Here is a 15,044-nt window from a genome sequence, read left to right on the forward strand (position 1 = left end):
TACCTGAATAGACAACGTATCATCCCAAATTGAGGCAGTGGACTTTGGGAGCAACTGTAGACTTGGGGTTTGCTGTATGTGACTGACTAGCTTGTGATTTATATCTTTATCTTAATTTAGTATTTAGAGTTTATTATCATTGGTAGATTTGTTTATTGAATTGGTTGCTCTCTTCCTTTATATATATATATATATATATATATATATATATATATATATATATATATACACTTTTTTTTTCCTTCTCTCTTTTTTGCAGTGTATGCGTCTTTGTGTGATTCTGTCTGTATAGGTTTGCTTTTACCATTTGTCCTAGGGTCCCATCTGTCCGTTTTTTTTTAGCATACTTTTTAGCACTTGTTATCATTGGTGGATTTGTTTATTGGTTTGGTTGCTCCCTTCTTTTTTATCTTTTAATTATTTTTTAATATTTTATTTTAATAATTTTTTTAATTTTTAATTTTAATAACTTTATTTTATATTTTTCTTTCTTTTTCTTTTTTTTTCTTTTCTCTCTTTTCTTCTGAGCCATGTGGATGACAGGGTCTTGGTGCTCCGGCCAGGTGTCAGGCCTGAGCCTCTAAGGTGGGAGAGCCGATTTCAGAACATTGGTCCACCAGACACCTCCCGGCCCCTTGTAATATCAATCAGCGAGAGCTCTCCCAGATATCTCCATCTCAACACTAAGACCCAGCTCCACTCAACAACCAGCAAGCTCCAGTGCTAGACACCCCATGCCAAACAAATAGCAAGACAGGAACACAACCCCACCCATTAGCAGAGAGGCTGACTAAAATCATAATAAGTTCACAGGCACCCCAAAACACACCACAGGATGTGGTCCTGTCCACCAGAAAGACAAGATTCAGCCTCATCCATCAGAAGACAGGCATCAGTCCCCTCCACCAGGAAGCCTACACAACCCACTGAACCGACCTTACCCACTGGGGGCAGACACCATAAAAAATGGGAACTACAAACTTGCAGCCTGTGAAAAGGAGACCCCAAACACAGTAAATTAAGCAAAATGAGAAGACAGAGAAATACACAGCAGATGAAGAAGAAAGGTAAAAACCCACCAGACCAAACAAATGAAGAGGAAATAGGCAGTCTACCTGAAAAAGAATTCAGAGTAATGATAGTAAAGTTGATCCAAAATCTTGGAAATGGAATGGAGAAAATAACAAGAAACGTTTTAAAAGGACCTAGAAGCACTAAAGAGCAAACAAACAATGATGAACAACATAATAAATGAAATTAAAAATTATCTAGACGGGATCAATAGCAGAATAACTGAGGCAGAAGAATGGATAAGTGACCTGGAAGATAAAATAGTGGAAATAACTCCTGCAGAGCAGAATAAAGAAAAAAGAATGAAAAGAATTGAGGACAGTTTCAGAGACGTCTGCGACAACATTAAACGCACCAACATTAGAATTATAGTGGTTCCAGAAGAAGAAGAGAAAAAGAAAGGGGCTGAGAAAATATTTGAAGAGATGATAGTTGAAAACTTCCCTAGTATGGGAAAGGAAATAGTCAATCAAGTCTAGGAAGTGCAGAAAGTCCCATACAGAATAAATCCAAGGAGAAACACACCAAGACACATATTAATCAAACTATCAAAAATAAATGCAAAGAAAAACTACTAAAAGCAGCAAGGGAAAAGCAACAAATCACATACAAGGGAATCCCCATATGGTTTACAGCTGATCTTTCAGCAGAAACTCTGCAGGCCAGAAGGGTTGGCAGGACATATATAAAGTGATGAAAGGGAAAAACCTACAACCAAGATTACTCTACCCAGCAAGGATCTCATTCAGATTGGACAGAGAAATTAAAACCCTTACAAACAAGCAAAAGCTAAGAGAATTCAGCACCACCAAACCAGCTTTACAACAAATGCTAAAGGAACTTCTCTAGGCTAGAAACACAAGAGAAGGAAAAGGCCTACAATAACAAACCCAAAACAATTAAGAAAATGGTAATAGGAACATACATACTGATAACTACCTTAAATGTAAATGGATTAACTGCTCCATCCAGAAGACATAGACTGGCTGAATGGATACAAAAACAAGACCCATATATATGCTGCCTACAAGAGACCCACGTCAGACCAAGGGACACGTACAGGCTGAAAGTGAGGGGATGGGAAAAGATATTCTACGCAAATGGAAATCAAAAGAAAGCTGGAGTAGCAATTCTCATATCAGACAGAATAGACTTTAAAATAAAGACAATTACAAGAGACAAAGAAGGACACTACATAATGACCAAGGGATCAATCCAAGAAGAAGATATAACAATTGTAAATATTTATGTACCCATTATAGGAACACCTCAATATATAAGGCAAATGCTAATAGCCATAAAAGGGGAAATCCACGGTAACACAATCATAATAGGAGACTTTACACCCCACTTTCACCAATGGACAGATCATCAAAAATGAAAATAAATAAGGAAACACAAGCTTTAAATGACACATTAAACAAGATGGACTTAATTGATATTTATAGGACATTCCATCCAAAAACAACAGAATACACTTTCTTCTCAAGTGCTCATGAAACATTCTCCAGGGTGGATCATATCTTGGGTCACAAATCAAGCCTTGGTAAATTTAAGAAAATTGAAATCATATCAAGTAACTTTTCTGACCATAACATTATAAGACTAGATATCAATTACAGGAAAAAAACTGTAAAAAATACAAATACATGGAGGCTAAACAATACGCTACTAAATAACCAAGAGATCACTGAAGAAATCAAAGAGGAAATCAAAAAATACGTAGAAACAAAGGACAACGAAAACACGATGACCCAAAACCCACAGGTTTCAGCAAAAGCAGTTCTAAGAGGGAAGTTAATAGCAATACAATCCTACCTCAAGAAACAAGAAAAATCTCAAATAAACAACCTAACCTTACACCTAAAGCAATTAGAGAAAGAACAAAAAACCCACAAAGTTAGCAGAAGGAAAGAAATCATAAAAATCAGATCAGAAATAAATGAAAAAGAAATGAAGGAAACAATAGCAAAGATCAATAAAACTAAAAGCTTGTTCTTTGAGAAGATAAACAAAATTGATAAATCATTAGCCAGACTCATCAAGAAAAAAAGGGAAACACTCAAATCAACAGAATTAGAAATAAAAAAGGAGAAGTAACAACTGACACTGCAGAAATACAAAGGAACATGAGAGATTACTACAAGCAACTATATGCGAATAAAATGGACAACCTGGAAGAAATGGACAAATTCTTAGAAAAGCACAACCTTTTGACACTGAACCAGGAAGAAATAGAAAATATGAACAGACCAATCACAAAAACTGAAATTGAAACTGTGGTTAAAAATCTTCTAACAAACAAAAGCCCAGGACCAGACGGCTTCACAGGGGAATTCTCTCAAACATTTAGAGAAGATCTAACACCTATCCTTCTCAAACTCTTCCAAAATATAACAGAGGGAGGAACACTCCCAAACTCATTCTACGAGGTCACCATCACCCTGATACCAAAACCAGACAAAGATGTCACAAAGAAAGAAAACTACAGGCCAATATCACTGATGAACATAGATGCAAAAATACTCAACAAAATACTAGCAAACAGAATCCAACAGCACATTAAAAGGATCATACACCATGATCAAGTGGGGTTTATCGCAGGAATGCAAGGATTCTTCAATATACGCAAATCAATCAATATGATACACCATATTAACAAATTGAAGGAGAAAATCCATATGATCATCTCAATAGATGCAGAAAAGCTTTTGACAAAATTCAACACCATTTATGATAAAAACCCTCCAGAAAGTAGGCATAGAGGGAACTTACCTCAACATAATAAATGCCATATATGACAAACCCACAGCCAACATCATTCTCAATGGTGAAAAATTGAAACCATTTCCACCAAGATCAGGAACAAGACAAGGTTGCCCACTCTCACCACTATTATTCAACATAGTTTTGGAAGTTTTAGCCACAGGAATCAGAGAAGAAAAAGAAATAAAAGGAATCCAAATAGGAAAAGAAGAAGTAAAATTGTCACTGTTTGCAGATGACTTGACACTATACATAGAGAATCCTAGAGACACTACCAGAAAACTACTAGAGCTAATCAATGAATTTGGTAAAGTAGCAGGATACAAAATTATTGCACAGAAATCTCTTGCATTCCTATACACTAATGATGAAAAATCTGAAAAAGATATTAAGGAAACACTCCCATTTACCACTGCAACAAAAAGAATAAAATACCTAGGAATAAACCTACTTAAGGAAACAAAAGACCTGTATGCAGAAAACTATAAGACACTGATGAAAGAAATTAAAGATGATACCAACAGAAGGAGAGACATACCATGTTCTTGGATTGGAAGAACCAACATTGTGAAAATGACTATACTATCCAAAGCAACCTACAGATTCAATGCAATCCCTATCAAACTACCAATGGCATTTTTCACAGAACTAGAACAAAAAAATTTCACAATTTGTATGGAAACATAAAAGACCCTGAATAGCCAAAGCAATCTTGCGAAAGAAAACGGAGCTGGAGGAATCAGGCACCCTGACTTCAGACTATACTACAAAGCTACAGTAATCAAGACAGTATGGTACTGGCACAAAAACAGAAATACAGATCAATGGAACAGGATCGAAAGCCCAGAGATAAACCCACGCACATATGGTCACCTTATCTTTGATAAAGGAGGCAAGAATACACAATGTAGTAAAGAGAGCCTCTTCAATAAGTGGTGCTGGGAAAACTGGACAGCAACATGTAAAAGAATGAAATTAGAACACTTCCTGACACCATACAAAAAAATAGACTCAAAACCAATTAAAGACCTAAATGTAAGGCCAGACACTGTCAAACTCTTAGAGGAAAACATAGGCAGAACACTCTATGACATAAATCACAGCAAGATTCTTTTTGACACACTTCCTAGAGTAATGGAAATAAAAACAAAAATAAACACATGGCACCTAATGAAACTTAAAAGCTTTTGCACAGCAAAGGAAACCATAAACAAGATGAAAAGACAACCCTCAGAATGGGAGAAAATATTTGCAAACGAAGAAACTGACAAAGGATTAATCTCCAAAATATACAAGCAGCTCATGCAGCTCAATATCAAAAAAACAAACAACTCAATCCAAAAATGGGAAGAAGATATAAATAGACATTTCTCCAAAGAAGATATACAGATTGCCAACAAACACATGAAAGGATGCTCCACATCACTAATCATTAGAGAAATGCAAATCAAAACTACAGTGAGGTATCACCTCACACCGGTCAAAATGGCCATCATCAAAAAGTCTACAAACAGTAAATGCTGGAGAGGGTGTGGAGAAAAGGGGACCCTCTTGTACTGTTGGTGGGAATGTAAATTGATACAGCCACTATGGAGAACAGTATGGAGGTTCCTTAAAAAACTAAAAATAGAGCTACCATATGACCCAGCAATCCCACCAGTGGGCATATGCCCTGAGAATACCATAATTCATAAAGAGTCATGTACCACAATGTTCATTGCAGCACTATTTATAATAGCCATGACACGGAAGCAACCTAAGTGTCCATCGACAGACGAATGGATAAAGAAGATGTGACACATATATACAATGGAATATTACTGAGGCATAAAAAGAAACAAAATTGAGTTATTTGTATTGAGGTGGATGGACTTAGAGTCAGTCATACAGAGTGACGCAAGTCAGAAAGAGAAAAACAAACACTGTATGCTAACGCATATATATGTGGAATCTAAAAAAAAGGAAAAGAAAAAAATGGTTCTGAAGAACCTAGGGTCAGGACCGGAATATAGACATACATGTAGAGATGGATTTGAGGACACGGGGAGGGGGAAGCGTAAGTTGGGATGAAGTGAGAGAGTGGCATGGACATATATACACTACCAAATGTAAAATAGATAGCTAGTGGAAAGCAGCCGCATAGCACAGGGAGATCAATTTGGTGCTTTGTGACCACCTAGAGGGGTGGGATAGGGAGGGTGGGAGGGAGATGCAAGATGGAGGGTATATGGGGATGTATGGATACGTAGAGCTGATTCACTTTGTGATACAACAGAAACTAACACACCATTGTATAACAATTATACTCCAATAAAGATGTTAAAAATAAATAAATAAATAAAGACTATTGGGGAAAATAATTAATTAATTAATTAATTAAATAAGACTATTGGGAATAGATAATTGGTCAAAGTGATAGATAATATTTAATGGAAGTTTTTTTGAGAATAATTAGTTTTTATATGAAGATATATTAAACTTTAGTTCCAAAAAAAAGAATTTATGGATTGAATTTAGCTTATTTGTTGTAAGCTTGAATAGTTTTGTTGTTGTTGTTAATAAAAGGACTATTTTCTTAGAAAATTGCAATAATTGATTTTATAACAGTGAATTCTAAACTGGAGCTAAATCTAGAAAAGTTAACACAGATTTATCTTGAAGTTTCAAGGGGAAAAAAGTGGTTGATTGGAACTTCACTTATGTTTTTGAGCAAAACAATGTTGAAAGAAACACATTTTGAATAGAAAACTTTATCAGGCTCTTTCATATTTCAAGCGTAATTGTAACTTTATAGAGAATGTTCCATTTGTCTTCATTTGTTTAGGTGATATTACACTAAAAGGCAGTATTTGGATTGTAGAACGTAGCTAGTGAGAACATAAGCAATGTAAATTTAAGAAGAAATTAGCTTTTCCATATGAAATAAAATAAAGGATCGAATAAATTCAAAACAAAATCTAAGATCTTTTAAATCAACTTTGGTAATTGGTAGTCAGTCATCTCATCACAGCAACACTGCTTCCATAGTTTGTGTTCATGACCTCTACTTCAACAGTGTATTTAGGGATCACATTATAAATTTGAGGTTTATCAAAGAACATAATTTCTTCTGCATTTCCTATGGACTAAATTCATAATTTTCTCTTCTTTAATGAATTAAATATCATGGAATTTAAAAGCTCCTATTGAAAGTCGGAAGGTTTTGACAAATATGAGCACCCGAGTAATACTTCTTCACTATAAATTAATCGATCACACCAAATCTTCCCAATTTTGCATAATCTATAATCTGTTCTAGGATATTTAGCAGTTCACACTTTCAGTAAATATTTTGGCTTCAGTGGGCAACCTTCTGGATATATAATACTTTCTCATTTTAATATTGCATCATAAGTTAGTTTTTGTTTTAAGTTCAAGTAAAAATCAGGATTTAAATTAAAATTCAAACCAGAGATTGTGCTACCAGTATAAACAATTTACGCAAGATTACAATGCAGTAAACTGATAGATTTGATAAGAAGCTGTTTGTACACTCAGAACTATATCACAAGAGCGGCCGGGCGAGCGGTGGCGCTGCGGAGGCGGCGACCGAGGCCGGCGGGCGCGGAGGAGGGGCCCGAGAGTGGGGCGGCCGGCGGTAGCCGCCTCCGTGACGACTGCCGGCAGCGCAGCGACCTGAGGAGACCGAGCCGCGGGCCCCGCCGCCGCCGCCGCGCCCTGTTGTCTTCCTTCTCCTCTCTCGGCGGGGGCGTCAGGAATGGGCCCCAACCACCGCGGGCCCCGCACCGCGCGCCGCCCGTAGGCCCCAGCAGTGGGAGGCCGGCCGCCCGACCTCTCACCACCCCTTTGCCCTAGCCAAGCCATCCCCACCCCAAATCCCCGGGAAGGAAGATGAGGGACACGGGCCCGGCGCTCAGCAGCCAGAGCAGCAGCAGCAGCGGTCGGGGGAGGGTGTTTCGCCGTTTCCTCTCAGCCGCCAGGACAAGATGGCAGCGGCCGCGGAGAGGGGCTGAGCCCGGGCTGGGTGGTGCCGCCTGCTGAAGCGCCTGGCTCCCTGTCCCCGACACGGCCCCGCACCCACCCCGGACATGCTCAGGGCTGCGGCCGCCCGAAGAGGGGAGAGCGCAGGCCTCTAGGAAGGTATGGCCTCACAAGTCTTGGTCTACCCACCGTATATTTATCAAACTCAGTCAAGTGCCTTTTGTAGTGTGAAGAAACTCAAAGTAGAGCCAAGCAGTTGTGTATTCCAGGAAAGAAACTATCCACGGACCTATGTGAATGGTAGAAACGTTGGAAATTCTCATCCTCCCGCTAAGGGTAGTGCTTTTCAGACAAAGATACCATTTAACAGACCTCGAGGACACAACCTTTCATTGCAGACAAGTGCTGTTGTTTTAAAAAGCACTGCGGGTGCTACTAAGGTTATAGCAGCTCAGGCGCAGCAAACTCAAGTGGAGGCACCTCAGATTGGGGCGTGGCGACACAGGTTAAATTTACTAGAAGGCCCCCAGCGATGTGGATTGAAGCGCAAGAGTGAGGAGTTGGATAATCATAGCGCAATGCAGATTGTGGATGAGTTGTCCATACTTCCTGCAATGTTGCAAACCAACATGGGAAATCCAGTGACAGTTGTAACAACTACCACAGGAACAAAACAGAATTGTACCACTGGAGAAGGTGACTATCAGTTAGTACAGCATGAAGTCTTATGCTCCATGAAAAATACTTACGAAGTCCTTGATTTTCTTGGTCGAGGCACTTTTGGCCAGGTAGTCAAATGCTGGAAAAGAGGGACAAATGAAATTGTAGCAATCAAAATTTTGAAGAACCACCCTTCTTATGCACGTCAAGGTCAGATAGAAGTGAGCATATTAGCAAGGCTCAGTACTGAAAATGCTGATGAATATAACTTTGTACGAGCTTATGAATGCTTTCAGCACCGTAACCATACTTGTTTAGTCTTTGAGATGCTGGAACAAAACTTGTATGACTTTCTGAAACAAAATAAGTTCAGTCCTCTGCCACTAAAAGTAATTCGACCCATTCTTCAGCAAGTGGCCACTGCACTGAAAAAATTGAAAAGTCTTGGTTTAATTCACGCAGACCTCAAACCAGAGAATATTATGTTGGTGGATCCTGTTCGACAGCCATATAGGGTTAAAGTAATAGACTTTGGGTCTGCCAGTCACGTATCAAAGACTGTTTGTTCAACATATCTGCAGTCTCGGTACTACAGAGCTCCAGAGATTATATTGGGGTTGCCATTTTGTGAAGCCATAGACATGTGGTCACTGGGATGCGTGATTGCAGAATTATTCCTTGGATGGCCTCTCTACCCAGGAGCCTTGGAGTATGACCAGATTCGATACATTTCTCAGACTCAAGGTTTACCAGGAGAACAGTTGTTAAATGTGGGTACAAAATCCACAAGATTTTTTTGCAGAGAAACAGATATCTCTCATTCTGGTTGGAGATTAAAGACACTGGAAGAACATGAGGCTGAGACAGGAATGAAGTCTAAAGAAGCCAGAAAGTACATATTCAACAGTCTGGATGATATAGTGCATGTGAACACAGTGATGGATTTGGAAGGAAGTGATCTTTTGGCTGAGAAAGCTGATAGAAGAGAATTTGTTAGTCTGTTGAAAAAAATGTTGCTGATTGATGCAGATTTAAGAATTACTCCAGCAGAGACTTTGAACCATGCTTTTGTTAATATGAAACATCTTCTAGATTTCCCGCATAGCAACCATGTAAAGTCCTGTTTTCATATTATGGATATTTGTAAGTCCCATCCGAATTCATGTGACACAAATAATCACAATAAAACTTCACTCTTGAGACCAGTTGCTCCAAGCAGTACTGCTAATCTGACAGCAAATTTTACTAAAATTGGCACATTAAGAAGTCAGGCATTAACCACATCTGCTCATTCAGTTGTGCACCATGGGATTCCTCTGCAGGCTGGAACTGCTCATTTTGGTTGTGGTGATGCTTTTCAGCAGACCCTGATTATCTGTCCACCAGCTATTCAAGGTATTCCTGCAACGCATGGTAAACCCACTAGTTATTCAATAAGGGTAGATAATACAGTACCCCTTGTAACACAGGCCCCAGCCATGCAGCCACTACAGATCCGACCAGGAGTTCTTTCTCAGACATGGTCTGGTAGAACACAGCAGATGCTGGTACCTGCCTGGCAACAGATAACACCCATGGCTCCTGCTACTACTACATTAGCTTCTGAGGGTATGGCTGGTTCACAAAGGCTCGGAGACTGGGGGAAAATGATTTCACACAGCAATCATTACAGCTCAGTGATGCCGCAACCTCTTCTAACCAATCAGATCACCTTATCAGCCCCTCAGCCAATTAGTGTGGGCATCGCACATGTTGTGTGGCCTCAGCCTGCCACCACCAAGAAAAATAAACTGTGCCAGAACAGGAGTAATTCATTGCAGAATACCAATATCCCACAATCAGCATTTATTTCTCCAAAGATAGTAAATGGGAAAGATGTCGAGGAAGCAAGTTGCATAGAAACACAGGACAATCATAACTCAGAAGGAGAGGCAAGAAATTGTTGTGAAACTTCTATCAGGCAGGACTCTGATTCATCAGTTTCAGATAAACAGCGGCAAACCATCATCATCGCTGACTCCCCGAGTCCTGCGGTGAGTGTGATCACCATTAGCAGTGACACTGATGAGGAAGAGACGTCGCAGAGACATTCGCTCAGAGAATGCAAAGGTAATCTGGATTGTGAAGCTTGCCAGAGCACTTTGAATATTGATCGGATTTGTTCATTAAGTAGTCCTGATAGCACTCTGAGCACCAGCTCCTCAGGACAGTCCAGCCCATCCCCTTGCAAGAGACCGAACAGTATGTCAGATGAAGAACAGGAAAGTAGTTGTGATACTGTGGATGGCTCTCCAACATCAGACTCTTCAGGACATGACAGTCCGTTTGCAGAGAGCAGTTTTGTGGCGGATACTCATCAAAACACAGAACTGGTAACCTCTGCTGACACAGAAACCAAACCAGCTGTTTGTACTGTTGTGGTGCCACCAATGGGACTAGAAAATGGATTAAATGCCGATGAGCATATGGCAAACACAGATTCTGTATGCCAGCCATTAATAAAAGGACGATCTGCTCCTGGAAGATTAAACCAGCCTTCCGCAGTAGGTAATCGTCAGCAGAAATTGACATCAGCATTCCAGCAGCAGCATTTGAATTTCAGTCAGGTTCAGCACTTTGGATCTGGGCATCAAGAGTGGAATGGAAACTTTGGACATCGAAGACAGCAAGCTTATATCCCTACTAGTGTTACCAGTAATCCATTCACTCTTTCTCACGGAAGTCCTAATCACACAGCTGTGCACGCCCATCTGGCTGGAAATACGCACCTCGGAGGACAGCCTACTCTACTTCCATACCCATCATCAGCTACCCTCAGCAGTGCTGCACCAGTGGCCCACCTCTTAGCCTCTCCGTGTACCTCAAGACCTATGTTACAGCATCCAACTTATAATATCTCCCATCCCAGTGGCATAGTTCACCAAGTCCCAGTGGGCATAAATCCCCGTCTGTTACCATCCCCAACCATTCATCAGACTCAGTACAAACCAATCTTCCCACCACATTCTTACATTGCAGCATCACCTGCATATACTGGATTTCCACTGAGTCCAACCAAACTCAGCCAGTATCCATATATGTGAAAATTCAAAAGAGTATATTGAGGAAGCTCAATGATATAAACATTTGATTAAAAATAAAACATGGTATTTAATAAATATTAGCCATGGCACAAGAAAATTATTTTTGAATCATGTAGACTTGGGTGCAATTTAAACAACTTTGAGCTTTAAAAAAAACTCACTTTTAATGTGTTTTGCACATTTGGTATAACTTGTCTTTGGTCATGTTATCTTCTTATGTAGTAACTCTAGGCAGGTGACTTATGGGAGCAGAAGTCCAGTTTTGCTCCCGCTATTTTTTATAAAATTGCCTTCTAACTAGTGCAAGACACGTCTATATTTGGGAAGCCATTCTGTGTACAGATTTAGAGCAACAGATGCACATATGTCAGAATTACAGCATACAAGTGAATTGTATTATCTGTGTCTTAGTGTATAAATGTTGGATCACTTACCTAAGAAATTGAGCTATTGTTCTTTACATTTGCATGTGTCTTTGCATGGGCACAATGTTGCCTAGACTTTGCTCTTAAATGTTGTTCTAATAATCTCAGCTGCATTGTAAACCGTTCCCACACATAGTGCCTTAAATATTTGAGGTTGTTAATGTTATTACTATATATAAATGTTGAGGACTGCAGCACTTAAAGTTCAGACTTTTTAGTTTCCTTTGATGGAGTAATGTTCATTTTTGGTTTTGTGTGGTATGATTTCAGGTTGTAGCTGTTTTTTCCTTACTAAGAGGGCAGCATGTTTGCTATAGCTGAATTCTGCTGTCTGATTTTTCAGAATGATCTAGCTTCAAGAAAAGCAAGCAGGTAGTAGTGCTTAAGAAAAATTGATTCAGTATCTAATGGATAGTTGATACCTGTCACAACACAGCATTTTATATACTGTTAAGTGAAACTGCAATACAATCTAAGTTTATTTTGGGAGTGTTTGCTGTATAATTGGATTTAATAAAATGTTTAGAGATGCAGTAGGCATGACTTTGAGTAGATAATGAAAGAAAATGCAAAATGCTCATTGATTCATGATGTGGTTTCATCCTAGCTTGGGCAAACCATGCAGTATTTAATAAATAGTAGCAGAATATTTACTATTGAAGCTTGAAAAGATGTGAGTTCTTTGTGTGCAATTTTTCATTTATGCATGTGAGAGGGTTTGTTTTGTTTTTAAGTATTTTTACATTGTAGTACTTGTTTTGCTTGTTGGTGGTGTTTGCTTATTTAATACATTCCGTCAGGGACAGAAATTACATGCTTGTTTTCCTAGGAAGTGCGTCTTGGGTTTTTCCCTCCTTTTTTTTCTTTTTTTTTTGGGTGGTGGTGGTGGTGATGTTTAAATGAAGTTGCTTTTACAGCACCAAAGACTTAATCATCCATTTCCTATATAAAAGGTAGCTACTTTTTGCATAGACCTCAAGTATATTGTAGTGTAGAGGTGGAATTTAAAGGAAGGTATTAAGCAGGCTGTGTTTTAGCTTATGGGCAAATAATAAATTGTATCATTTATCTTGAATGTATCATAGATAAGCTGCTATATAACGATTGCCACTTCAGATAGCTGTGAAATTAGGTGATTAACTAGTTGTTATTTAGCCTTCTAATTTCTGTATAAGTCTAATTACATGAAATAGAAGTTGGGGTTTTGATTTTTTACTTTGCTTTTCTGTTTGGAGTGTCATTGTAACTACTGTATTGTAAATGATGGGAAAAAATTGCATATGTTATTTTGGGGTGTGTTATTTGCATCAGTATTTTATCTCTAATTAATGTTTGTGCTCATCACTGCATATAAAAAAAACTGGGATGTATCAATGTAACTTAATTTTTAATTTTCATACTGGCATTGTAGACACTTGAGAAAGCTGTATCTTGCAGGCTTGACTTAACTTTTTTTCCTTAAAAATCTGGAATATAATCTTATAGCATTTACTGGAATAAACAGTACAAAGCATTTGAGTGTAAAACTCCAGCTGTTTTGGATTTACAGCATTTCTTTGATAAATGAATTGCATACCACTAGTACAGATCTAGTACAGCGTTGACAATAAGCTAATAATGGATAAACTTTTCTTTACTCCATTAATACAAGCAGTGTTTTATTTAATAATCATCAATGAAATAAATGTGCCTGAAATTAATTTTAAAAATTACAGTATTAGATCATAAGATAAAAACCAGCAGTACATTTTTAGTCACACTGAAAATGAAGGACTTAATTTTCCCCACAAGTTTCAGTGTTTTTAGTGATCAATTCTATGCATTTTATATAAATAGAAATATATATATATATTACACATAAAAAGGAGTAGCCTAAGATTAATTTAAAAGATTATTTACAGATGGCAAATTTATGGAGTCACTATTTAAGTAAACTTGCTGCCCTCCACAGCCTTCTAATTTTATTTATCTGGTCCAGCAGTTTACTGGTATCTGCTCACTTGTTGGAGAAGAATCATTGCTGGCAGCGGATGTTCAGAAACACCAAGTGCAAAGGATTGATTGATGTTTGTACCAGGTACAAAACTGGCGCAGTTTTCTTTCTGTTCAGGGCCATGTTCACTACCCTGAAACATCGTATTTTCTGTATTTCTGTTCCAAGACTGAGATGTCTTGTTAAATTGATGGTGAATGATAAACTTCAGTGTTTTCGTAATATAATAGTCCTGTTTGATAAGGGCGTACCCAAGTTAAGTACACTGCTCTTAACTGATTCTAATCACGTGCTTTTTATGTGTTTAAGAAGATAAAAAAAGATCCAAGATCCTGCTAAAGTCAAAATCTAGCATACTGACAAAAGAATTTGTACTCTCTTTAAAACCATTTTTACCAGTTTTCTTTGGTTTTACTGCTTTCTTAAATAAAACACTGCATGACTTCCAAGTTGCGTATTTGCATACTACTTTAATTTACAAATTATTTTTTAATCAAATATCGTGATATTTCGTTTCTTTTCCTTCAGGGTGTTTAAATATGTTACTGTAGTAGCAAAACTTTTTCATTTTAAAAATCTCTACTACTAATTTTAAAGTTGGTTTGTGTTAAGTAAAAGTTAAATCATACACTGCAAGGTGTAGGAAGATTTGTTTTAAAGAACCCAATGATATAGATTTGATTACTAAGTTTGAACTGTTAACTGTTTAACAGTTTTAGACTTGTGGCTTTCTTTCTTTGGTTTGTTTTTGCTTTTACTTCTATGCTACACTAGGTTGCCATGTAGCAATTGCACTGTGCAATATTACAATAAGGACTGGGAAAATTTTTATGGATGTAATGTCTATTACGGTTTGCGATAGTATTTCTCTCTAGTTCTCAGTGATTTAAATGTGACCAAGCCTTCTGTACTTTGTCACAAAAAGCGGGTTTTCCAGGTGACTATTTTGGTGAGTGTCAAAATAAGAATTTATGGTGTATTACTGTCGATTCACTTTGAATTAAAATATATATATTGCAGCAAAAAAAAAAAAAAAAAAAAAAAAAAAAAGAACTATATCACACC

The 15,044-nt window shown here is 38.0% G+C and overlaps 1 protein-coding gene across 1 annotated transcript; it reads left to right on the top strand.

Moving 5' to 3' along the window:
• The first annotated feature begins 7,402 nt into the window (after nucleotides 1-7,402).
• Nucleotides 7,403-15,005, top strand: LOC132374385 (homeodomain-interacting protein kinase 3-like). Its single transcript, XM_059938006.1, has one exon. The coding sequence runs from the start codon at nucleotides 7,980-7,982 to the stop codon at nucleotides 11,559-11,561; it is 3,582 nt and encodes a 1,193-aa protein (XP_059793989.1). The 5' UTR covers nucleotides 7,403-7,979; the 3' UTR covers nucleotides 11,562-15,005.
• Nucleotides 15,006-15,044: the final 39 nt, after the last annotated feature.

Source organism: Balaenoptera ricei, chromosome 1 (genome assembly GCF_028023285.1).
Source record: "Balaenoptera ricei isolate mBalRic1 chromosome 1, mBalRic1.hap2, whole genome shotgun sequence".
NCBI lineage: Eukaryota > Metazoa > Chordata > Mammalia > Artiodactyla > Balaenopteridae > Balaenoptera > Balaenoptera ricei.